At 40.2% G+C, this 26,284-nt stretch overlaps 2 protein-coding genes across 3 annotated transcripts in view; both read left to right on the top strand.

The window, feature by feature from the left end:
* The window catches only part of LOC114547448 (HRAS-like suppressor 3), a 73,185-nt gene that overhangs the window by 6,074 nt on the left and 40,827 nt on the right, over positions 1-26,284 (top strand). The window lies entirely within an intron of this gene.
* On the top strand, positions 622-12,525 carry LOC114547446 (retinoic acid receptor responder protein 3-like). 2 transcript variants are annotated; one of them, XM_028566828.1, is made up of 5 exons: positions 622-688; positions 1,426-1,500; positions 7,198-7,300; positions 7,584-7,762; positions 11,352-12,525. In XM_028566828.1, exons 2-5 carry the CDS (start codon positions 1,486-1,488, stop codon positions 11,520-11,522), a joined length of 468 nt encoding a protein of 155 aa, XP_028422629.1. In that variant the 5' UTR covers positions 622-688; positions 1,426-1,485; the 3' UTR covers positions 11,523-12,525. The 2 variants fall into 2 exon arrangements, with proteins under 2 accessions (XP_028422629.1, XP_028422628.1); XM_028566827.1 differs by having other exon boundaries at positions 7,584-7,852.

Genomic DNA, 26,284 nt, shown 5'->3' with positions numbered 1-26,284 from the left:
TAGATTTTGCAATGACCTTGCATGACGCAATACCATGAAATATTTCAGTTTTTAGGGCACAGGATAACGTTTGTAATGATACCAGTTACGTTTAACAGTCACATAAAGATAATAAGCTATTCATTGTGGAGAGTGCATGGTGAAGTGAACGTCTTACCTTAGAAAAAAAATGTTAATCCAATATCTTCGGATTGGAGATGCGTCCATTGTTCAAATTTCCCACGATCAAAGAGGATACTAATATACGCATGTGCACAGCAAAAATCACAACTTGTGCTTGCTGCGCACGCAAGTTATTTAAGGTGTTTCAACGGTACATGTCTCAACTGAGGATCTTAAAATATCTAAGGTTAAAACATCATGTACTATCATCAGTACTAGTTCATAGGGATTGATAACATTCATATAATTGTGTTAAAAAGTTCAAATCCGTCACACGTACAAAGGGTAAAAATTGTAAGAGGAATGTGTAAACGTTTTGTTGATCACTTTATTTTGTGGTGCCTACTTTAAGGGTAAAAGTGTTAATCTGTTAGTCTGTCTTAATATATGAGCCTGAGATTGAATGCTTTGGTCTCCACCCAAGTTCCCCGGGGGAATCGTGGTCTTTTCCTCATTACACTCCATTAAGTTCTCAGTGAGGAAACAAAGCCGTATTACTCTGGTGAATACTTCTCCTCTTTTTCAGGTACGTTATTGATATAAAACAGTTAATTTAATAACTTGCTAACATGTCAAGAGTGTTTAGGTGTGTTTTAATAACATTTTGAGTAAGTTAGAGTTAAGTTAGCAGAGTGTAATATGTGCGTGTGTGCGGAGCCCTGCTCGGTTACAGAGAACAATAGCTTTGTACTGAGAGTAGACGCCATTTTATGTCATGTTATGTAAGTTAACATGTAAGCAGTTAATAATATATTTTGCGGTACTATTTGTGTAATGAGTTTCAAGCACTTTGACATTTTTGATGAATTTACTTTTGGTTTACTGAGCTAAAGCTACTTTGTGTATAGTATATGTTTCAGTTATTTACAGTGTATGCTGTTGTGACTTGAATAAGCCTTGTACCCTACAAAACTACCTATTTCCTGTAGATCTTTTGTTCTGTAAAATGTGGTACTGTTGTAAAATGATTTAAACTAAAGTTATTATTACGAGAAGTATTACGAGTAACACTCGTAATACTTCTCATGATTCTAAGTATGGTTTGCATTAGGCCATCTCTTAAGTTTATGTTTAAAGGTTAGGTAGTTAATGCTTTATCTTAAACCAACCGGGAGACTTTTTCAGTAGTAGCTGGCTCTGACTGAGAAGACAGTTCTTCTGGTACAACTGGTTATATAATGTGTAGTTTGTGCTTATATTCTGTCTGTTTGCATTTTGTGTTTGACACCCATTTTCGTAAGCACACTTTTCATTCTCCGGCAGCATAAATTGGCTGCAGGTCGCCGCTACTCTTACTGATATGATATATGAAGAAGTAAAGAGATGGCTCCAACAAGGGTAAGTCTCCTGCTACTGAGCTCTGCACTACACTTTAATTTTACTGAAGAGAAATCCAAGTATCTCTCCTGTACTACCTTTACCTTATTACACTAATGTGTTGTAGATAAGGCAATACACAAGACGAACATCAACAAGACATTTGATTCTACCATAAAAGAATCAATTTACAAATGTAGACAGATATTCACCCCTGAAAAATAGGTAAATTATTTCACTTAATAAATGACATGTCAGTGCCACATTTTATTTTTAAGTTCAGACTTCAAACTTCAGTCCTTAGGAGTAAAATAAATAAAACTACATTTTCAAATAGAATAATTACATCTATTTAATAATTACCTACTTTTTTATTTTATTTTTATTTTACCTTTTTGTTTAACCAGGTAGAGATTAGTCTCTTTTTCAAGAGTGTCCTGGCCAAGACAGGCAGCAGTACAACCACACATACAGTACATACAAACACAAAATACGAAAAAACACTAAAAACATAAAACAACTGAAACAGCAAATCTTTCAAAGTCAACCACAATCCTAAACACATCAGGCAAAACATCTACAGCCAGATGTGGCTGCCTCCAAGTCAATCAACATCCTGTTAAAAGCGACCAATGAGACCAGCTCAGTTAGTTTCATGGATTTCTGTAACTTGTTCCAAGTAGAGGGAGCTGCAAACTTAAAGGTCTTGTTTTCCCAGCTCAGTTTTAACCTTTGGAACAGACAGAAGGAAAAGATCCTGGGAACGAAGATTGTAAGTCCCGGTACTATTTACACTGATAGGTAAGAAGGTAGGATGGAAGGAGACCTAAAATAGCCTTGTATATGAGAGCCAGTGTTGAAGTCTCCGTGTTGATAGAGAAGGCCATCCAACACGTTCATACAGTTCACAAGGGTGAGTGAGGGCTTTCATACCAGTGATGAACCTCAGATCCATATATATACATATATACAGTGTCCAGTGCATGTAAACTTTGAGATGACGCATGCATGTATAAAACATCCCCATAGTCAAGTACAGACATAAAAGTGGCAGCAACCAGACTCTTTCTAGATATGAATGAAAGGCAGGATTTGATTCTGAAATAAAACCCTAGTTTTAAGTTTTAATCTTTTTGCTAGCTGCTGAATATGAAGGGTAAAAGAAACAGATTCATAAATTAAAATACCAAGGTATCTGTACTTAGAAACACATTCAATTTTCCTACCCTGGAAAGTGAGGATTGAAGAGAGATTTGATTTAGATTTCAAATTTGAAAAAAGCATGACTTTAGTTTTTTCTGCATTTCGAACAAGTTTTCAATCATAAAGATTCTGTTGAAGCATGTTAAAGGCAAGTTGTAACTGGGAGAGGGCCTGGTCTGCAGTGGGTGCAGAGCAATACAGTACAGTGTTATCAGCATAAAAATGAAATGTTACATTAGACACGTTATGATCAATGTTATTGATATAGAGGATGAATAGCCGTGGCCCCCAAGACTGACCCCTTCAGAGCTGCTCCGTGCTCTGCCGTCCGTCAATACCCACCAGGTCCGGATTTGTTGCAGCACGGCTGCGGACTGACCATATATATATATATATATATATATATATGTATGACTGACATCTGAAGTCACGAGGACCAACGAGATCTCGCGAATTCACGTAGAATAGAACCACAAATTGTGTATTTTATTTTGAAAATTAACCGGAAGTTTTATTTTGTTTCTGTGCTTGACTACCTGTCCCGCACTATCTGCCATGTGCTGAATAGCTGCAGGCTAGAGCTCTGCAAGCCGGTCGGGGCCCGACGGGGCCCGACAGGCTAAGCCCATTGGGGCCGGGCCGTTTTTTTTTTTTTTTTTTTTACAGATCGGGCTCAGGTCGGACTCGGGCTTATTTTAGCTTCTCTCCTCATTGTGCCCATCTTAAGGCCGTATTACAGTTGTGCGGAGGCTCCGCGCAGAGCTCTCGCCGTAGCCTATGTAAGTGGCCTGATGTTTATACTTGTGCGCTGGTGTGTGCGTCGAGCCACATGTGTGTGTGTGTGTGTGTGTGTGTGTGTGTGTGTGTGTGTGTGTGTGTGTGTGTGTGTGTGTGTGTGTGTGTGTGTGTGTGTGTGGGGGGAGTGTGTGGTGAGAGTAAGAGAGTGCCGGCGATCGGAGCGAGTAGTGACTCTAGAGTCATAGTGACAGAAACAAAGTGTCTCCCCTGTGTTTTCTGACCACGGTGGGGAATCTGGAGCAGGAAAAGTTGGCCCTCTCCTTGATTTCATGTTGTTTATGGAGAAGGTGTGACTAACACGTGTGTGTGTTTGCGTGTGTAGCAGAGACAGAGTGCATCAGAGAACGAGAGCGCGTCAAAGAGCACGCGTCAGAGAGAGCTTAAAGTGATTGATGTTGGTCTAGGGTCGGGCCGGGTTCGGGCTGAAAAAATTGCAGGCGTTGTCGGGCTGGGGTCGGGTAGGGCTTGAACACCAAGGGCCAGGGCCGGGTTAGGGCTGGAGTTTTTGGCCCGTGCAGGGCTCTAGTGCAGGCTCTCCAACGTCCGGCAAAAAATAGAACCTCTGCTTCTGCAACCGGTGGAAATGCACACATTGACCTTAATGGAAACATAATGACTCCGCCGCCCTTCCGGAGCGGATCAGCAGACGTTACGGAGCCAGTGGAAATTGGGGGTGAGGCACGCCTTTTGTTATTTTGAGATAGCGAGAAGTGCTGCCCTCCGCCTGCACACACTGAGATCCGTCTGTAAGGTAATTAATAAACCAGCCGACAGTTTGTTCACAAAGCCCAGCCCTATACAGTCTCTGCTTAAGCCCTCTGTGGTCCACTGTATCAAATGCCTTTGAAAGATAAATAAAAAGGGCTGCACAATGCTGCTTATTATCCATGGTTTCAACAGAGTCATTTAAAACCTTAAGAGCTGCCGACGTAGTACTATGTCCTTTTCTAAAAACCAGATTTGAAGTCAGATAACACATTATAACTGTTAAAAAAAATCCTTCAATTGATCACTGACAAGGTAGGCCTATTCTAGAACCTTGACCAGGACAGACAGTTTAGAGATCGGTCTGTAGTTATTTAAGATGGTAGGGTCCCTAAGAACCACAAAGGCTGATTTCCAGATGACATTTGTGTTCAAAGACGGATTAAAAATATTAGTTAAGGGCACGGCAATACAATTTCCTGCTAGCTTTAAAAAGTAGGGATCCAGTTTATCAGGGCCTGCAGATTTTGTTGTGTGCTTTATTTACGTCTGAAACTGTGATAGGACTGAAACTAAAAGACTGACTAGAGGGATCTAGACCAACAGTCTCAACTGTAGAGGAACACTCATGTTGAGGACTGAATGACTCAAATAAAAATAAATAAAAATCCTGATGCTATCACAATTCTTGAAGGAAGCTCTGGCCTTTCCTGTTTCCTGAACACTTGAACAGGTCTGCCAAATGCTTCCCTGACCATAGTAGTTGACATTGTACTGAAACTGTACATAAAATGCAGCTGCAGTCCAGACCTACACTTCAGTCCTTAGGACCCACTTCAAAGTATAATCAAACTTAAAACCAAGCTCCATATATTGTCTTGTGAGCCAGACAGAAAATCAACACAAAAAAATACAAGGACATTTAATCCTTAACTTGAACTTGTGACAACTTCAGCTGACCAGTAGGCTTCTGTTCAGCTATTCTTTTAATACCAGAGGTAGGGCTGCTCGATTATGGAAATAAGATATAACCACGATTATTTCGGTCAATACTGAAATCACGATAATTTAACACGTTTACTCGTTGACTTCTGGAAAGATGTCACAATTATTGAACTTAAAAAACAGTGGAAAAATTTAAGTAAATCAACAGTAAAAAAAATACGTACAACTGTGAACTTTGCCTTAACACTTTTCCTATTTAAACTTTATTTTTTCATTCAGAACACAAGAAAATAAGCTGAATGAGCTAAATAATTGTTGTTCTCGATTATTGTGTTTTTGTGATCATTCAGAGCCGAAATCATAATCACGATTAAATTATGATAAATTGCACAGCCCTAACCAGAGGTATGTTTTTCTTCACAAAAATGATCATCTCTGCTTTTTCACTGTCCATTCGATTTCTCTTTTCGTCTATCACATCAGAGGCAACGCTAAACATCCATTCACTGTCAACACTTGTGTAGGGCGCACAGGCCGAATTCTGATCAATAGGCTATTATTTATGTTTTGATATTGCAGAATAATAATCGAGAAAGTCACATTATTAATTAGGATGCTTTTGGTCCTAAAGTGAAATATTCTAAAAAATAATAACCTACATTTGTGCATGTTTGATGCTTACCTGTGACGCGGCCTCGGCCTTGTCTTGCTCCTCAAACATGACATTCTCCTCCAGAATTCCGGGTCCTCTTCTCTGAGGGATCCTCTGTGCTGGCATCTGCACTGCCGCTCATGTCATCCAAAACTTTGACCAAGTACTACTCCTTTTTTTTTTTTTTTTTTTTTCACGTCAAAGTACCAGTCTTTGTAGCGGGCATCAATCATGGTTGCAACAGAATAAAGTGCCTCACGCTGGTGCATACATAACAAACATATTAAACATTAATATGAACTAAACAAATATATACAAATAGCTGTTTAGCATACGAAAAAGGAGACTTAATGGATTGAGTGCAGAATGTGCAACAAAAAAATATATAGCATGTGGCTGGGTTAGCTCAGTTAGTAGAGCGGGCGCGCATATGTTAAGTATTCATGGATTACAATGCATAAAATAAATGGCTCCCACATACTTTGCTGTAATGTGTTACCACTTTAGTCAAAGTGATTACGACACTGAGTACCAAAATAAGTAAATATAAAGCATAGAAAAGAACAAACAGGGTGAAGTGACACAACAAGAGTAAATGATTATGTTAACATTAAAAAGAGCCTTTGTTGTGTAATAGAAAACGCCAACTTGCTGGAGGTAAAATCTCCCACTGTTGACTAATTGTATCTGTGCACCATACCTAGATTCCACAGCATGTCATGCCAGGTTTCTGAAAAACTGGGCCTTTCTTTGAGCTGCTTGTTTTATGGTTAATGCCCTGACACATTTATTGATTTTTTTTTTTTAAAAGAGCAGCAATTGATTGTACAAACTGAGCCAAAGTAATCCTGAAGATTTTCATTTAAATAAATGTCTGTTAAGCCACTATCTATCCTCGAATTTGGTAGCACAATGTTAATTGAGCCTAAGGTCAACTGATGAAAGCCCTTTCATTTGCAGTATTATGAACTGGGTGTCTGTGGTCACATTCAAAAGCAGTGCATAGTTAGCGACAAATTTCCCAGTAATTGGTCCTCTGGTCCTCCAGAGAGTGTATCAACTGCCTCGCTCATCAACTGCCAACTGACTCAAGTCCCACTGTTTATGTCTGGGAAGCGAGACCCAACATTTAGAGTTTGCAGTTTTGTCCACTGTATCTTGAAGCTGTAGCAGAAAAAGTTAACACCTGTTTTTTGGCACATTCCTGATGTTGAATATCCTATTGGCTATTTTCGTGGGTTTACCTGTTTGAAAAACCAAAGCTAATTTTGGTGAAATAATTGGTATAACTGTCAATCACCCACATGCTCGTAAACATGGTCAAAAACTCCAGGGGGTACCTGCGGTACTGACTACATGTGAAGTTTATTATTTTTATGATTTATACATTTTAATTGTTTTCCTTATGATTTTAGTTCAATGCAAAGCCCGGAGACCTGATCGAGATCGACCGTGGGATTTATCAGCACTGGGCCATCTACATTGGTGGAATGCAAGTTGTTCATTTGACTACTCCAAGTGAGTAAAATGTTGCATTTACTACATTCATCTTGGAAGACCATCTATAACCTTTTGCCTGTCACTCATTAATTATAGTTTGTTGGTAATTATGTTGTATTATTATTTTTTGCTCAGATGGACATTATCAACCAACTACATGCATGTAAATGTAAAATAATAGACAAAGACTTGATGAATAGCAATTTATCTTTTATTTGTCCCTCTAAATCCTTTTCTCTATACCTCTTTTCATTTTATTCTAACTTCTTTCCTCTTTGTCTTTTCTATAAAACACACATAGATGGTGATTCAAGCTCTTCTGGTTCTTCGTTGATGGTCCTGGACAGCCTCATAGGAAAGGTGAAGCGTGAGAACATCTGGGAGGTGGTCGGCAACAATAGTTTCAAGGTCAACAACCTCCTAGATGACAAGTACCAGCCTCGTGAGAGTTACATCATCGTGAAGGAGGCCTGTAGCATGGTGGGTCTGAAGGTGCGGTACTCTATCATGAATAGCAACTGCGAGCATTTTGTCACAGAACTACGATACGGCATTCCAGAGTCTCGACAGGTGGGTATCCTGCGGCTTTTATACTTCTGTTTGCAGGACTGCTTAAAGGGACAGTTCACCCTAAAATCAAAAATACATATTTTTCCTCTAACCTGTAGTGCTTTTTAACAGTCTAGATCAGGGGTTGGCAACCTTTTTGATATGAAGCGCCCTTTTTAAAATGTCATGTTTATTAGTGTGCCATGTCAACATGAAGTTTAATTATGACATGACAAAATGTAATATCCAGGGAATCTGTAATTTTATTCCATAGCAACATTTGATAACATTTATTTCCCATAATCAGGTTGTTATTATTATTATTGTATGTTATTATTATTACATGGGTGTAGTATGCAGCGTCCTGATTGGTGGAAAATGTTTGCAGAAAGAAATGGCTGTTGTCAGGTAAAAATGTCACTGTCGAATGGGCTGAAGCGAAAAGTTGACGTGGAAAAGCCCAGATTTAATGATGAATAGCAGGTCATGTATGCCTCATTTGCAATGAAACAATGCTGTTGCAAAATAATACAACCAGCATCATCATCAAGAATGAAGAACGCGAACATAACAATCGCATCATTCACGTGCATATTAAGTAGCCACATGCATCTGTTTTGGTCTTAATAAATCCATAGATTTACCGCTGCAGCGGAGAGGATGGTTCGCTCAGCCAGCAGTTCAGTTTATAAAAATGTGTCCAAATTTCAAGATTCCCTGCAAACTAAGATAAACAGTTAGACTATAAACCGACAGCTTTTGTTTTAGCTTCTTTGTAAAAATTTGCTATTTGCAGAGTAGAACTGTGTTTGCGTAAAACACGGTGGACAGCGCAGACAGAGCAGATTGAAATATCGTTTTCTACAGCTTTATGCCTGTCTAAACGGGTGAGTGCATTAATAAGTATTGGCTTTTTACTCACGAAAGTTTTATTGTAGCCTACTTACAGTAACGAGACTAGCGTTAGTTCATCTGCCCCAGCGGCCATTGGTAATCCTCTTTGTATCGTTCGGGATAGTTTTTATACAGTGGGGATAGTTACAGTCTATGGTGGGGATACAAGTCAATCAAACTACCGTAAATAACAGGTTGCGCAACTGTGAACGTTGTAATTTGGCATTCGGATGAGACGTTCTTCAGCATTTCAAACATGATTTCAACACATCAAAAACTCTCTTGCACACTTTATATTGCCAGCGTGCCATTGGTTAAGGTAAGCCCATGGTGGCACACGTGCCTTATTTTTTTTCTAGATTGTTTTGGTGGGAGTTGGCCAGTGTGGGAGTAATCGGCCGTGGAGATGTCTGCCTGCTATCCATTGTAATGACACCAGCTGGCACTCGCATTGTGGTGCTCAAAGGGCCGCAAAAAAAATCAATGTACATTTAATATTTTAATACACACTACCCGTAAACTGTATAATTATGCAGAATCACTTCAATTTCTTCTGCGTTTTGATACGATTGGGGGTGTAGTTTGGTGGAAAGAAAATAGTTCCTATTTGAAACTGCTCACAACCAGTGAAAAAGAGACTTGAGTCTGTCATATGTATTTTTTGGCTCTTTGAGCACCACAAGCCGAGTATATGTTCTCTTGAAACATTTCAATCCTTGAACTCTAATTTTCTCTCCCAGGAAAACAGAGAAATTAAAGTAAGGCAGATGTAACATATTTTATTGATATTTCAGTTGCAAATCCCTTTATCAAAGTGATACACAGCTGTGTGTGTGTGTCTACCTGGATACTGGAAGAGTTTATTATGATTGTTTCATTAATTGGCATTATGCAGCTTAAAGGGGTGCTATGCAGTTTTGGCCAATTCTTTGCTGTTTTCTCGCTTTTTGCTCGCAGGTTTCTCTGTAGAGCCCCTCCAGCTTCGTAATATTTGTCAGCTCTTATGTTTACTTGTGTCTGAGTCTTCGCTCGGTCAGTCTGCCGTTTCCTCATTCTCTGTTCCTCTGACAATGCTTTCCTAGCTTTCTGCTTCTTTTTTGCCGGCTGAGCTATGACGATAGTGTGAAAAACTCCATCGCTACCTTGTTCTTATAGCTAGCCAGTTCCTGGATGGGCGTATGTGTGCAGTGCCATGAAGCAATTTGTTACATCGCAAGACCTGATATCAGGGACGTCGTTAGGCCTATTTTAGGGGGGCTGAAGCTACCCCAAAATGTTCCTAAGCCCCCCTAAATAATAATAAGAACAACAATAACAATTTGATTTATCCTCATTGATATTTAGACGCAACAAATTATATATATAGATAGCTAGAAAAAAATAGCCGAAAAGTCAGAAGTTAGACAGAAGTACAGAGAGTCGTTGTGCTATCAAGATGATGCACCGCACCGTCTCGTTGCCAGGCGCGTTGCAAGTAACTGGAGGATTCATCCCGTCTCGTCGCTACTCTTTGGTCTGAACTCGCTGTGCACCCTCCCCCCCACACATACACACACCGATACCACCCTGATTTTCATTCTAGCAGTTCATCCAATAAGCAGCCAGAGGAAAGCTTTGAGTGAAAGCTTCTCAGCCAATCAGCGGCTTCTACCCCACATGTGGACTCTTAAGCCTGCCCACAGGCTGCATCGCCACCAGCAAGTGATCCAATGAAATGAATGACGTTTGCGCGCAAGCTTTTCAAGCAAGCTCAATGAGACAGACACAGACGGTAGCTATTAGCTAATATGAAACGCGAAGCAGCTTGTTTTCATTTAAATTCAGCAAGAAACACTGCGAGGAGCAGGAGGAGGACATTTTAAGTAACACGGTTACAAGTGACGAGTTACCATCCTGCTCGGCCGCCCTCTCCCCATCAAGACCTCCCGTAGCCACCCCCTCTCACACCAGCAGGCTAACAGTTAGGCTAACGTTAACGTTTGTGTCTGGCTGTCTGTATGCAGGGGGAAGCCGTTGTTTTTTGGCTTATTTTAACAGGCCCATCCAGTTTTCTGGAGGCCCACCTACAGTCAAAATCCTGGCGCCGCTAGTGACCGATACACACGTTAATGGTGAAAGGAAGATTGATTATACGTAGTGATACAGAGTCTAATTGAAAGTTGTTTTTAATGACCTGCTTACCTTTTGCTACGTTTTCTTGAGGTAAAGGAAAGGGGATATTTTGGTTTGGAAAACTGAAGTCTAACTTGAGTGAACGAGGGAAATACAAGAAATGGTTAACTTAGCAAGCTAATCACAACTCTTTATTCATTGCCAATAATATAGCCTAGCTCTGCATATTCTAAAACAATATCAATCCCCATAGAATGTTGTTGTCAGTGAAAACTAAATGTCATAGGGTCCCTGTTAATGCTATTGTACCGGTGTATCCTTCAATTCATTAAGCAGATGAGATGGATATTGGAAGATATTTCAGCAGAGAGAAAGAGAAGCAGGAGATTAGCAGAGCAGTTGATTCTGATTGAGGTCTTCTAACAATAAGGTGTAACTATAACCACAATTAAAATTATTAAATGTTTTACACATCCTTGACCTTCAGACTCAGCAACTTATTTGTCTTTTGCAGGTTATTGCAGCAGCTGAGATTGGAGGGGCAGTTTTAGTAGGTGCGGGGATTGTAGCTCTGGGTGCTGCTCTGTTCGCATCCTGGTTCAAAGATGACAACAAAGAAGAAAGGAGAGAAGAAAGAAGAGAACCAAGGAGACAACCAAGGAGACATTACAATTGGCAGCAATGAGACAGCAAGATGAAAGGAAAGATCCTGCCATTGTTTGAGTCAATTCAACTGGCAGTGATTAGTTTTAGTTTAATTTATTTCAATCAGTCAATCAATCACATAAATACACATCACTTACGTAACATAAATGTTAAAAAAAAAGACAATAAGTGTCACCTTAGTTCATACAGTGTCATCTTAACTCGTTTATAATCATGATCGAGATAGGTGTAGGTTCAAGCATTTGCCTATTACACCTACCCCTTTTTACATTCTATTCTTATTTTTGTTCTTAGGTCCTTCAGGATATCAATTTTATAAAATGTAATATCATTCATTTCTGTATTTTATATACATATTATCACACATATGTGCAGAAGTAAAAAAAATAAATAAATACATTCCCATTCATAGCCCCACTGCATTTTTGCTCAGAGGCACATCCGCACCTGCCCTTTTGCACCACTCATCTACTCTTTTGTATATTGATTGATATATTCTACTCTTCTGTATATTGTATAATTCTGTTATATTTGCTGTATATTGACTATTTACAACATTCAGCATTATTATAGACTTTTCATGTTTACTGCGTTATTTCTGATCTACATCACTAACTAGACCACAACCTGCACTAACTGTATATCGGCTCTTCACTACGTTTTAGCTTCTTACAGACTGTCTATCTATGCATATTGAGTTATAACTGTTCTAAATAACTAACTGATCCACAATTTGCAATATCTGTATTTAGACCCTTTAAGCGGTGATACAGACTGTCTTATCACCATATCACTTTCGTATATCCTTCAGTTTACTTACACCACACATTTGTGCCAGCTTTGTAATACCTACTTAATCTCCACTTTATGTATCCAATATGTAGCATATTGTATTCTGCACTCCTGTATTGTATTGAATCTGAAATTGTATGTTGTCTCACACGCCTTACGCTTTTCTTGGCCAACCTTAGACCCTGTTCTCAATGGCCTACCTGGTTAAATAAAGGTTAAATAAAAATATATATACACATTGCCATTTATGCTTCACTTTTATATTTGTTGATCATCCTACTTTTTAGTATTTTTTCAAATCTCTGTAGCATGTAACACATTTTTACTTCCAAGTCCCTAAATTTAAGTATATGTGAGTTTATAAATAATCTGTTTGTTGGTTCAAGCTATTCTGCTCTGTTAATGAGTCTTATTACTCTCTTTTGTAATATAAAAATAGGATTAGTGATTGTTTTGTACGTCCATCCATCCATCCATCTTCGTCCGCTTATCCGGTGTCGGGTCGCGGGGGGAGCAGCTCCAGCAGGGGACCCCAAACTTCCCTTTCCCGAGCAACATTAACCAGCTCCGACTGGGGATCGGCGTTCCCAGGCCAGGTTGGAGATATAATCCCTCCACCTAGTCCTGGGTCTTCCCCGAGGCCTCCTCCCAGCCGGACGTGCCTGGAACACCTCCCTAGGGAGGCGCCCAGGGGGCATCCTTACCAAATGCCCGAACCACCTCAACTGGCTCCTTTCGACGCAAAGGAGCAGCGGCTCTACTCCGAGCTCCTCACGGATGACTGAGCTTCTCACCCTATCTCTAAGGGAGACGCCAGCCACCGTGTTTGTACGTGTTTCCCCATATTTCCACACAATATGTAATTTGATTATGATTTAAACGTGAATAAACTATTGTCTGTTGGTGTATTGCTATCAACACACACAACACACATAATACAACTTTGGATAAGATTAGGCAAGCTTTTGTGGAGAAAAATTTAAGTTATAGGTGAATCCATGGCTGTTATGTTTGATATTACAGTTTTTTCCGATTGCTAAACGACAGTGGGCACAACTGGAGTCACATGTGCAAAACTCTAACTACAGTCTGCACTACCAACAGTCACCTGAGCTAAACAGTTCACATCACCTGCAAAACAGGCTCAGTGCAGCCAAACACTATGCACAAGCCTCACTGAGATAACACAAACTCACTCAGAGCACACTGAGGGTAAAAACACTAGCATCAAACACCAATACAGAAATTACAAACTTTTTCATCTTTACAGTTTGAACAATTTGAGTGACTTGACACTACTCAACAGTTTATTTAAGGTAAAAATATAGATTGTATAGCATACCAATTTTTACATAAGGTAAACAAGAAGGAATGAACATCAGCAGTTTTCTTCAATAAAGTATTTTGTCTCTAGTAATTTATGGAATTACTGGGGGTAAAAAACTAACGGTAGATAACAGTACCAAAGAATAGTGTGACTAATCCTGCCATCATGTGGCAAGTTTTCTTCATCACATTGGATGTCTTCATCATTTCTAAATACAAATGAATGTGGTGTTTCTATTGCTTTCACCTCCATTACTTTCTGAAAAACAGTAAGAACACAGTTTTACTAATGTAAAGATATGGTATTTTTCACTTTTTTTTATAGCTGTGTACATAACCTCAGACATCTTACCTGGACATATTGGTATCTTTGCTCTTTTACCTGTTTCTCTCAAACGGTACAGTGTAGAATGGTTTCATTCTTATTTGGTGTTTGTATACAAAAAAGGCTTTCTGAGCTTTCTCTATATAAATACCGTATATGTTCACTAACTAGTCTAAAATTAGACACCTGCTTACGCTTCCAGCTAAAATTGCAATCAGCAGTGTTTGATAGGCACGACACTGAAATCTATTCTGTTTTGAATGTGTGGTTAACAGTTGTGACAGCAGTTTGTTAGCATTTGAACAAAGTGCTGTAAATCTACAGTGTTGTGCACGTTGTGGTTAAAGTCATGGGATAAGTGTGTAGAGTTTTGAAAACTGTGTTCAAGCAATGAAAAACCAACTAGAGTCTGGTCCACATGAACTGCTGCTGTGCAGACTGTAGTTAGAGTTTTGCACACGTGACTCCAGTTGTGCCCACTCTCGTTTAGCAATCGAAAAAAACTGTAATGCTCATTGGGTAGGTTGACCCCATGGTTGTCTGTTTGATGTCTGAAATGTATAACATTATTAATTTGGCATATGAGACAATTTGTATGATTCTTTTAAATCAAGAGAAAAGCGGTCAAATATCACCCTCAACATACCCCAAAAGACAAAATATTTCTGTCCGCCTGACAAATTGTCATGAAAAGTGATCATTTTCAAGCATTTTATTATACATATCACTGCCTCAAATGTACATGAAAAACGTCCCAAGTTTATAAGCTTCAATTTAAGTCCAAGATGACCTTTCTATCTAGAGGATTACAGCTGGTACAACAAAAGTTCTCCACCGTACCTCAAATCGGAGAAAACAGAACTTTCAAGCATTACCATTCCATATGGGATTAAGCATATCTTGTGCGTATGAACAATATCGTAAACAAGAGTTGAGACTTGACTTATGTACTGCTATACTATATGAAGTGAATTGCATGAATAGTGAGTAATGTTATGCCCCTAGGTGGACTGGGGTCAGGGTGCAACATAGGTTACAATCACACAAAATCAATTAACCAAATGTGAGTCCACAGGGTCCTCACAACACAAGGAATAAAGATGACTCTAGTGTGCAGTCTGTTATCAAAAACCCAACGTTAGTAACCTTCTGTACAGGTAAAAATTCTTTACAGCCAAATGGCGAAACTAAGGCCTAAAAACTAAGGGCTTGGGATTTCCGGGTAGTGCTCATGAGCCCTCTTCCAGATGCATACTTGAAAGTTTACTCTTTTCATGTGCTGTAAGAGGACCCTCTTGCAAGGTGGAAAGGTTGAGAGGTCAACGGAGAGACCCTGTCGAAGCTCAAGGCTTGAGCCACACATCTTCTTGACTTTAATCTCTCTTGCCTCATCAACTTTCTTGATTCATCAAGCTCCCAAGAGTTCCCCACTTCAGCAACGATCTGAATAAACTTTGGATTCTGATTAAGAATCTTCATCGGACGGACCTTCTTTTTGCCTTTGAATGCTGAAGTGCAGTCAGCACTAGTATGCATGCAAGGCCAGAAGAGCTGAAATGTGTTCCTGTGAATAATCTTCAGCCAGCTGGTTGATGTTGATTAGTCCATCTCCCATGTCAAAGATGATGTTGACAGTAATGACTTGGCATAATACAGGAGGATGATGAAAGAAATGTCAGAGTATTTTGCTCTGACTCTAACTGTTCTAACTGTTCTGATGTGAGGCATTTTGGTTTGGATATACTACATGTAAATGATCACCCTCACATCTGTTTCTTCATGTTTTGAACAGATCTCTGGTAGAAGTTCCTGCCATAACTCCAGCTAGAGGTGTGAATCTTCACTGATCTCCCGATTTTGATTATGATTATCATGTCTTTGATTCCATATCTCTATGCATCACGATGCGTCAAATACATTTTTCTATTGAAGCCATATAGGATATTTAATTCTTAGCTTTTCAAGCTTCAAAAACAAAAGATTCTGCAGTGCTCTAATACTAAATAAATTGGATACATTAAACTACAGCACTGAGTACATGGCACTTCCTGAATGTGCAAAACATTAAATTGTAAACACAAATAATCGATTATGGCCCGGTCGATTATTGATTCTGCATCGTCCATGTCCACGATTCAATGCATTGATTATTTGATTAATTTCAACACCTCTTACTCCAGCATTGCATTTTATCTTGAAAACTTGACCAGCCTTTATGAAAATGACAGGCAATGCTGGAGTTATGTCAAAGAACTTCTACCAGAGATCTGTTCAAAACATGAAGAAACAGATGTGAGGGTGATCATTTACATGCAGTATATCCAAACTAAAATGCCTCACATAAGAACAGTTAGAGTCAGAGCAAAAGACTGACATTTTCTTCATCCTCCTGTATTATGCCAAGTCATCAACTGTCAACATCATCTTTGACATGGGAGACTAATCAACATCAACCAGCTGGCTGGCATTACATCACTTCACATAGTATAGCAGTACATAAGTCAAGTCTCAACACTTGTTTACGATATTGTTCATATGCAAAAAAAATGCTTAATCCCATATGTAATGGTAATGCTTGAAAATGATCACTTTTGATGACAATTTGTCAGGCAGACAGACATTTTTTGGGTGTTATTTGACAGCAAAAAGGCAGCAATCCCCAGAATCTTTTTCTGATAGTTTCCCCTATGTGCCAGGATACACGATGCAAAAGTTGTTACGGGTGAGGGAAATAGAGGACCCAAAATGCAGAGAGAGCAGGCAGGCAGGCAGGCAAACGTTGACGTGGAGAATTTAATAAAAACAAAAAGTGGCAGTACAAAGACTGGAAAACTCACAAAAAATAAACTGACGGGAAAAACATAGGCAGGAGCAAACTGACGCGGGCACAAACACAAGGCACAGGGAGGAAACACAAGCCCAGCTGGCCACCGACGTCAATAGACATTGATCTTTGGTTGGATATAGGTTGTGACGTCGGATAACCAAATTCCAACATCAATTCAACGTCTAATGCCAACGTCAACTTGATGTAGAGTATTGACGTCAACTGATATAGATTTTTTGTTGGTTTTAGGTCGTGGTGTTAAGTAACCACAATCCAACGTCTTCCAAACGTCTTGTGCCAAAGTCATATTGACGTAGAATACCAACATTTGGTCATGATACGGGAACCAAAACCCAACGTCTGCTAAACGTCATAATGATAACGTCTACACAACGTTAAATTACAACGTCATTAGATGTTGATATTTTGTTGGTTTTAGGTCATGATGTTAAGTAACCACAATCCAACGTCTTCCAAATGTCTTGTGCCAATGTCATATTGACGTAGAATACCAACATTTAGTCATGAAACGGGAACCAAAACCCAACGTTTGCTAAACGTCATATTGGAAACATGTACACAACGTTAAATTACAACGTCATTAGATGTTGATATTTTGTTGGTTTTAGGTCATGGTGTTAAGTAACCATAATCCAACGTCTTCCAAACGTCTTGTGCCAATGTCATATTGACGTAGAATACCAACATTTAGTCATGATACGGGAACCAAAACCCAACGTTTGCTAAACGTCATATTGGAAACGTCTACACAATGTTAAATTACAATGTCATTAGATGTTGATATTTTGTTGGTTTTAGGTCATGGTGTTAAGTAACCATAATCCCACGTCTTCCAAACGTCTTGTGCCAATGTCATATTGACGTAGAATACCAACATTTAGTCATGATACGGGAACCAAAACCCAACGTCTGCTAAAGGTCATAATGATAACGTCTACACAATGTTAAATTACAACGTCATTAGATCTTGATATTTTGTTGGTTTTAAGTCATGGTGTTAAGTAACCACAATTTAACGTGTTTCAAACGTCTCGTGCCACAGTCATATTGACGTAGAATACCAACATTTAGTTATGAAATACAGGGACCAAAACCCGACATCTACTTAACATCATAACGGTCCGCACAACGTTAAGTTACATCATTAGATGTTGACATTTTGTTGGTTTTAAGTCATGGTGTTAAGTTACTAAAATCCAACGTCTTCCAAGTGTCTCGTATCAACGTCATATTGAAGTAGAATACCAACCTTTAGTCATGAGGTAAGGAAACCAAAACTTAACATCTGCTAAACGTCATAATGGTAATGTCTACACAACGTTAATTGATATTTTGTTGGTTTTAGGTTTTGGTGTTAGGGTTAGCTAACAACAGTTGTTGGACAAGTGCTTCACCAGGAGTGGGGTGATCCAAAATTAATAAAGTGGATATAGATCTGAAAGCAATGTGATTTTAAGCAGCAACCCAAAACTTTTGAAGACAGCACAACAATACACATTGGTTTAGGGTTCATTATTAACCTCAAGATCGTATCAACAGTTGTCAAAATCTCTCAAATGTCACAATGCTACTACAACGTTGATTTTAGATAAATGCAGGTTGTCAGTAATTCAACATCTAACACGCAAACGCTCAAGAGCTCTATGACCAAATTTGAAGTTGTTTCAGGGCTACAACCTGTTGTACCAATTGAGCTACAAGGCCACCTAATAGCCCTGAAATGTTTGTTATAGCAAAAATGTATAATCCAACCACTGTATCACCGTGGCGCGGTCGCCTTTCTATGTGGAGTTTGCATGTTCTCCCCGTGTCTGCGTGGGTTCTCTCCGGGTGCTCCGGCTTCCTCCCACCGTCCAAAGACATGCAGGCTAGGTTAATTGGTGTCTCTAAATTGTCCTTAGGTGTGAATGTGAGTGTGAGTGGTTGTTTGTCTATGTGTGACCCTGCGATGAACTGGCGACCTGTCCAGGGTGTCCAGGGTGTACCCTTCCACCAAATGTAAGCTGGGATTGGCTCCAGCCCCCCGCAACCCTGTACGCAGGATAAGCGGTTAACGATGGATTGATGATGGATGATGGACTTTGCACCATGACAGTATAGCTGTCAGACAAATGCCAAAACACACAACAACAGGTGTCAGCCTATGTGGCAGCCATCATTGGCAGTGCAGCCCTTGAGAGAGTACAGTCATAGTTGGTACTGGGGCACACGCCAGCAACTTGCCTGATGGTGAACCTGGGGCTGTTGCATGTGATACGGATACAGAGTTGCTTTGCCAGGATGTCATCTAGACTTGAACAGTAAATATCAGCTATATTTTTGGCAGATGTTGGTTGTCGGTGATCAGCCAGCTACCTCCAAGAGGGATATGCCTTGGCTTGCAGTGGTTGAGGTAGCCACCAAGGCAAGTCCTGTTTTGATTTCCTAGACTGCTTGGTTAAAGTAAAGCAGTTATTTTTGTCTTTTGGTGTTTTTGGGTCAAACTTGATCTATACATGACAGGCAATGACCTACCTACCTATTCTGAGCCACTGATGGCTTGGTTGTTGAGAGGGACCTCCTATGATAAGCTGTTTTTGTGGCTTGGTAATCAAGCACTGATGATAAACTTTTATAACTGGTGAATCACATTGAAACCTCAAATAGATTTTTATCTATGTTGAAATCTATCAATGGTTGGGATATTACATATTATGTTTAATTTCAATGCGTTCATTTGGGGATAGTAGCACTGTAATCCTTGAAGGGACCCCTCTTTAATTTGCTAAGAAACAATATAATAAAGGTCAATTAAAATATCTATCGTGCATTCAGTGTTCCTGGCCATAAGGGGTTGAGTGGCATTAGCCCATGTTTATCATACGTATGCATCTAGAACATCCCATCCCTTAATCACCAATAATTTTCTTTTAATCTGTCTATCTCTAACATAATAATAATAATAATAATATGAATTAATTTAATAACAATAATAACAGAAAATCTACTTGCACAAATTATATAAACTTTCATAAAGTTGTAGATTTTTAAAATAACTTGACTTGCTCGCGTGTTTTAAATACATAGTTGCAGGTATATCTTCAAAAAAAATGTAAACACATTTCTAGCCAATCACTGGGAATGTGCCGCAAGGCTTCCGCCGGAAAGCCAGAAGAAGAAGAAGAAGAAGAAGAAGAAGCCAATCCGACTCCTATGCGCTCCTACCTACGCTCTATGGTCTTGCAGCGGAAAGATACCGGAGTAAATTGCCTGTCGGACACCTTTCATCTGTACGTCGACGGTTACAATTGTTTGGTGGACGGTCACTGCGAGCAGAGGTACGGAAAATATATATCAATTTTGGCCATAAGAACGTTAAGTTTGTATTGTCAAACATAATGACCGGGTCGCATTAGCAGGCATTTGACCATAGCCGATTGGTCAGGGGATAAGACCTGAACAAATCAGGTGATTGAAGGGCGGGTCTTAGGAATCGTAATTTCACCATGAATTTCGCAGCCGGGAAAAAGACCTCTACACAGTGCGAACAGATGTGCTGGGCTCGGTGGAAGCTAACAGAAGCTAGCTGGCGTAAGCCGACAGCTGACCAGGTGTCTCAAAGCTACCAAGTGATCGGCGGAAACAGGGAGTACGTGGACTTGAAAGAGTTCGTCAGTCGTGGCCGACGAAGGTCCAGTCGGGAGTTTGGATGGAGAGTCCACTGAAGTCCACTGTGGTCTGAAGGGATAATCCTCGCTAGATCACTATCTTGTGGTAACCGTTAGTCGGGAGGTTGACAGCTAACGTTAGCCAGCTGAAGCTAACAGTTGATCGACGGTGAGTAACGTAGCAACGCTACACAGGCTGGCAGCAGCACAGAGTCCAGACTTGATAAGTCACAGCAGGGGATAGAAAGGCATGCGCGCGGGAACTAGGGGTGCTGCAGGTGCTGCAGCACCCCCTGTTGGAAAACTGTGATGACAATAAAATGATAGCTTATAAATATCTCTGGTTGTTGTTTCTGTTCCACTGCATTTTGTATGTCATGTTTTGGGTGTGGGATGAAGAAAGGGATAATTTTAGTAATTTTTTAATTGAAAAGTTTTTAATTTATTTTCAGTGTGTAGTATTAGCCAATCAGATGTGCCTTGACGCGAATCACGCGATTACGATTCAGTCTACGCAGCACGCACACACTCACGGCCCACACACAAGTTTCACAACTCAACTACTACTATATCAGCACTACTAGCTAGTTAGCAATGTCTCAAAAGAGAATTTTTGATTTTTTTCAATCCAACCCCAAACACCCGAGGACTAGCGAGATTTCTCTACCTGACTTGTCATCCAGCATACCAGAAAAAGGTACAACCCCGAAACTCGAGCAGGACAAGCTAGCTTCTGTCGTCCGCGGCGCTAGCCAACACGACCAGGCTGCTAACGTTAGCACTTCAAATTCCGAAATTTCTCTCTCTGCCCCCGACAAGCGTGAGACTGCTGCAGCAGGGACATCACCTTTACCATCTGAGCCATTTCAGCCAAGGAATTTCGACTTCCCCACCAAGCGTTTTGGGACTGAACGTTTTTCAAGATTTTTTAAATCAGCTTGGTTTGAAAGATGGAAATGGCTCCATTATGTCAATGACACTGACAAAGCGCTGTGCTTTACTTGCTGGTCTGTGGTAGCCAAAAAGTTGGTACGTGACTGTTACAGAGCTGACGCCGTATTCATCAGAGGGGGCTTTTCTAATTGGCGTAAAGCCACAAAAAAATTCAGAGATCACGAGAAGTCAGTCTTCCACCTAGAAGCTGTGAACAAAATCGCTGCGCTGAATAGTACACCAATCAGTGCCCTGCTCTCAGACGCGGTTGCGAAGGAGCAGAATACTGGCAGAGAGGTTCTCCAAGAGGCCTTCAAGTCAGTACGCTATTTGGTCCGACAGGGCTTACCTCTCCGAGGCCACGATCACCGTGAAGGACATTTCTGGCGTATGATGATTGATCGCACAGAGTCGCTTCCATCAGCTCGCCAGTGGATGCTCCGCAGGGATAACTGGCTGTCAGATACGATCCAAAACGAGATGATGGAACTGCTTGCACATGCTGTGCAGCGAAGGTTGGTTTCTGGGGCAATGGTTTCTCATTACTTTGGACTGACGGCTGATGGCACTACAGACATTAGCTCATCCGAGCAGCTTTCCTGCCATGTGCATTATGTGGATGCTGATTTGTGTCAACAGAGTGTGTTTTTGGGATTTTACAGCGCACCAGATTCGAAAGCAGACACTCTCTTCAGGTGCATCACTGACATATTTTTGCGCTTGCACCTGCCGATTGAAAAGCTTCAAGGCTACGGTTTTGACGGGGCAAGTAATATGTCTGGACGTTTCACCGGCGTACGTGCGCGTCTTGCAGAAGTCTGCCCTGGCTCCTTGTTTGTCCATTGTTGCAACCACTCGCTGGATCTAGCTTTGCAAGAGGTGGCTCGGGATGTGGCTCTCGTCGCAGACGTATTCAACTTTGTACAGAGCACGTCCGACCTCATCCGAGAGTCAGCAAAACGCAAGAGCTTGTATCATTCTCTTTTCCCCGACGGAGAACCCGTGTCCAATGTCGCAGCTCTGTGTCCGACAAGATGGTGCGTAAGGACCAAGGCAATATCCAGACTCCTTCAAGGATATGGGCCGCTGTTGGAGACCCTACAAGCTCTCGAAAAGGACCAGAGTGTTCGTGGGGAGACTCGGTCGAAAATATCAGGACTTCTCAAGCAAGCTATGAAGGGCAGAACTGTCTTCGGGCTGTTGTGCTGTGAGGCGATGTTTGGGCCTTGTGAGGCTGTGGCAAGAAGTTTGCAGAAGGCTGATGCAAGCGTTTCTGGTACACTTGAGTGCATTCAAGTTCTCAAAGAGCGCATAGGTAAGCTTTATTCTTTGTTTTTGTTACATATAGTTGCTATTTTTTTTAAGTTGCTACAGTGGTGTGTGCATAAGTTTACACACCCATGCTAAAGTTGACTAAAAAGAGGAATAAAAAATCTACTTAATGCCTGCCCTTAATTAAAGAAATTAGGAAAAATCCAACCTTTAAGGACACCAATTTGCTTTGTGAATGAATGTCTTGTTCTTCCTTAAAATACAGGAAGAAAGTGTATTTATTTACGATACATTATGCATTCACAAATAAATGTTCTTCCTTAAAATACAGGGAGAACGTTTATTTATTAACGATACATTAGTAATTCACAAAGAAAATTGGTGTCCTTAAAGATTGGATTTTTCCTCATTTTTTTAATTAAGGCGTTAAGATCAATTTCCAAAAGATGATTTTTTGTATTCCTCTTTTAGTCAACTTTAGCATGGGTGTGTAAACGTATGCACACCACTGTATATTATCTTGATTTTACCCTTAGTCCTGATTATTTATCCTGTTTTATTTCTGACTTTTATATTATAGGCTAGCACTACGAGATTTTTTTAAACGTAAAGAATAACATGTATTATTATTATTATTATTATTATTATTATTATTATTATTATAGGTGCACTGAGGGGAGAAGGAGTTGTGGACGCTATTTTGTTGAAAGCAAAAGCGTCCACCAAAAGATTCCAGGGTCAGCAGAACACTGAGTCGTTTTCGGGACACCACCGTGCTGGAGGATTTAGCAGACAGCGGTGAATTAAAGTGGCGACGGGACTTTTTTGAGGCAGTGGATTTAATGAATTCGGAAATGGGGCGCAGATTCAATCAAGCTGGCTTGTTAACAGCTGCGAAGAGGGAGAAAGTGCTGCTGGATTCTGCCAAGGGCCTTGTTTCAGATGCTGACTTGAGTAACCTTCAGCTTCCACAGATGGACATTGCATCCCTAGGCCTGCAACTGAGGATGCTGGGTGGCCTCACCAAACAACATGCATTCCACTCAGTCCAAGAACTTGCTCGGTTTTTATCAACTCTACATCCACAAACAAGGGGACTTTTCACCGAGGTGGAACAGCTGATCCACTTGTGCCTCTGTTTACCAGTGTCTACTGCTGGCTCCGAAAGGTCTTTCTCAGCTCTTCGCCGCCTGAAAACCTGGCTCCGTAGCACTATCGCTCAGAGTAGACTTTCTCACATGGCACTGCTTCACATCCACAAAGACATTTTGGATGATCTGGATATTCAGGGTCTCATGGCAGAGTTTATCAGCCGAACTCCAGAGCGCAAGTCTACCTTTGGTGTACCGAAATCATCGTAAGGTAAGACACGGTGTCTTATCTGCGTCTTTTTCCAGCCGCCGTGCAGGCCAGATGGTAGCCTATATGGTTGTGATTTATGTATGCCTATTATAAAAGAACAAATAGTCTGTAACGTTTTAGAATTTGTCACATACTGTCGGATAAGACAGATTTTGCATAGTCTGTTACTTTGTGGCACTTAGGCCTTTTTTTGGCCGTTATGCGGTATATGAACACTTAATCTACTTGTGGTTGTTTTAAAATAAACATACATTGCCATCTTGAAAACCGATCCTGGTGTGTCGACCTCCTTGTATCTACACACACACACACACACACACACACACACACAGACACAGACACAGACACGAACACGGTCACAGCTCAGCAGGCAGAGGTGGCGGAGAGAAAACGGCTATATTATCTCCTCTCCCCCCCCCCCCCCCCCCCCGCCGCCGCCAGCACCCCCTGTTGAAAATGACTTCCTGCGCGCCTGTAGAAAGGTGTTGAGAATGACCAACAACTAATCTAAAACTTAGGGTACTTAATTTACTAGAAAACACAACAAAATATCAATTTTGCGGATTATGAAGCGGCGTTCCAACATACATTTTTTTGAAGTGGTAAATAGCTACATGTTTCTGAGTATCCTCAAGTATGGACTTTTAATCCTTGTGTTGTCCTCGGGTCAAATTTGACCATTTTGAAAAAGTTTTTTATATCAGAAATATGGGTTTCAACCAAATTGCAGAAAATTAACATGGATGCATGGATATGTTTTATGGGTTCCATACAACGTTATATGCAGGTAAAATATATATATATATATATATATATATATATATATATATATATATATATATACACACACACAATTTTATAGCATTTGGAAAAAAAAGTTTAAATGGTTTTAAAACCGTATCCTGACTAAACTTTAACATACACCAGTCTGTGATCCAATCAACATCCTCTGATCTTAACTGTTAGTCAAAATAATTAATAATTTCTGCTTTTTTACCTAAAAAAAAAATAGGTATAATGTCATATAAATTCAGTTTATTGACAATGAATAAAGAAAGCTTTTTTGACAAAAACCTTTTAAAAAAAAAAAAATAAATTGCCAAAAGTATAGCAAAAAGTGACAATCAAGCCAGAAATCTTTTTATTACGTGGTGCTAATGACATTTTTCCTCAGGTATTTGGAGAAACTAACAAAAATCTGTATATTCTCAAATAGTACGTCTTAGCCAGGGGTTAAAGTGTGTGTGTGTGTGTGTGTGTGTGTGTGTGTGTGTGTGTGTGTGTGTGTGTGTGTGTGTCTGTGTCTGTCTTGTAGTAAAGAGAAAGATTGGGAGAAGGAAGTTTGTGTGAGGTGGACCTGGTCACCACAGACCCAAATCTTGTCAGCTGTTGCTACTGTCATATGCTGCTGTCTCTTCATGTGGCACATTATGTTTGGCATATTGTATGGGTCACTTCTTATATCATAACAAGGTAATACAATGTGTAATCAAGTGATGACTGATAAACAGTAATGTAAACGCTAAATGCCCTAATACCTGTTGATACTACAACAATGGAAAGTATAGGCTCTTAACCTTGCAGTTTTGCACATCATTCTCCATTTCTTTGCACAAAACTCTCCAGAAAGTGCCATTTGATGTTACTGGGTATTACTGGGGGCACGGTATATTTTCCTGCTTTTTTGTCCTGTGTCAATCACACCCTTGATTAGTGGAATATAGCTAGTAAAAATAGTGACATGAATAAAATCGCCGCAGGGCACTGAGTTTTTCAACTCTGAAGCAGACAGCCAAAGCCCGGTGTACTTGAATTTCCCCTGACAGAAAGTATTCCCCCGGTTGCGTGAGCGCGTGTGCATTCAGCGGTGAAGCAAACCTTTGACTTAACCAAAGTAAATGAGAAATATATCATGTGGATTGTTTAATCGAACGTTTTAGTATTGTTGTTTTATGAACGAGTTTTTTTTGCACAGCAAGCTAGCACTTATCTGTCAAAATAAAGGCTTCTTCTGTAGGCTAACGTTACGTGTTATGAACTTCGTATTATTCATTGCACCAAATGTCTAAACAAGACGACTAGCTAGTTATATATTTTCCCTCGTAAAGCAAACAGTTATTTTGCGATAGTCTGATGATGTTATAACTGACCACGGAGTTGACTACTTGGTCATCCATGTTAAGTTACGTTTTGAAAGCTGGATCCAGACCCGCTGGAACTTTTTGTAAGGAAGCTGCGTCTACTAATATACGTCGTCGATACTGTAAAATCAAGAT

The sequence above is a fragment of the Perca flavescens genome, chromosome 20, assembly GCF_004354835.1.
Source record: "Perca flavescens isolate YP-PL-M2 chromosome 20, PFLA_1.0, whole genome shotgun sequence".
Classification (NCBI taxonomy): domain Eukaryota; kingdom Metazoa; phylum Chordata; class Actinopteri; order Perciformes; family Percidae; genus Perca; species Perca flavescens.
This window is presented reverse-complemented; position numbering and strand designations above follow the sequence as displayed.

Excerpts from the sequence above, each read along its gene's own strand:
- LOC114547446 (XM_028566827.1), top strand. Across the intron at positions 7,301-7,583 it reads TGTTCATTTGACTACTCCAA|ATGGTGATTCAAGCTCTTCT; the intron begins GTGAGTAAAATG and ends AAACACACATAG. Across the intron at positions 7,853-11,351 it reads GCATTCCAGAGTCTCGACAG|GTTATTGCAGCAGCTGAGAT; the intron begins GTGGGTATCCTG and ends TGTCTTTTGCAG.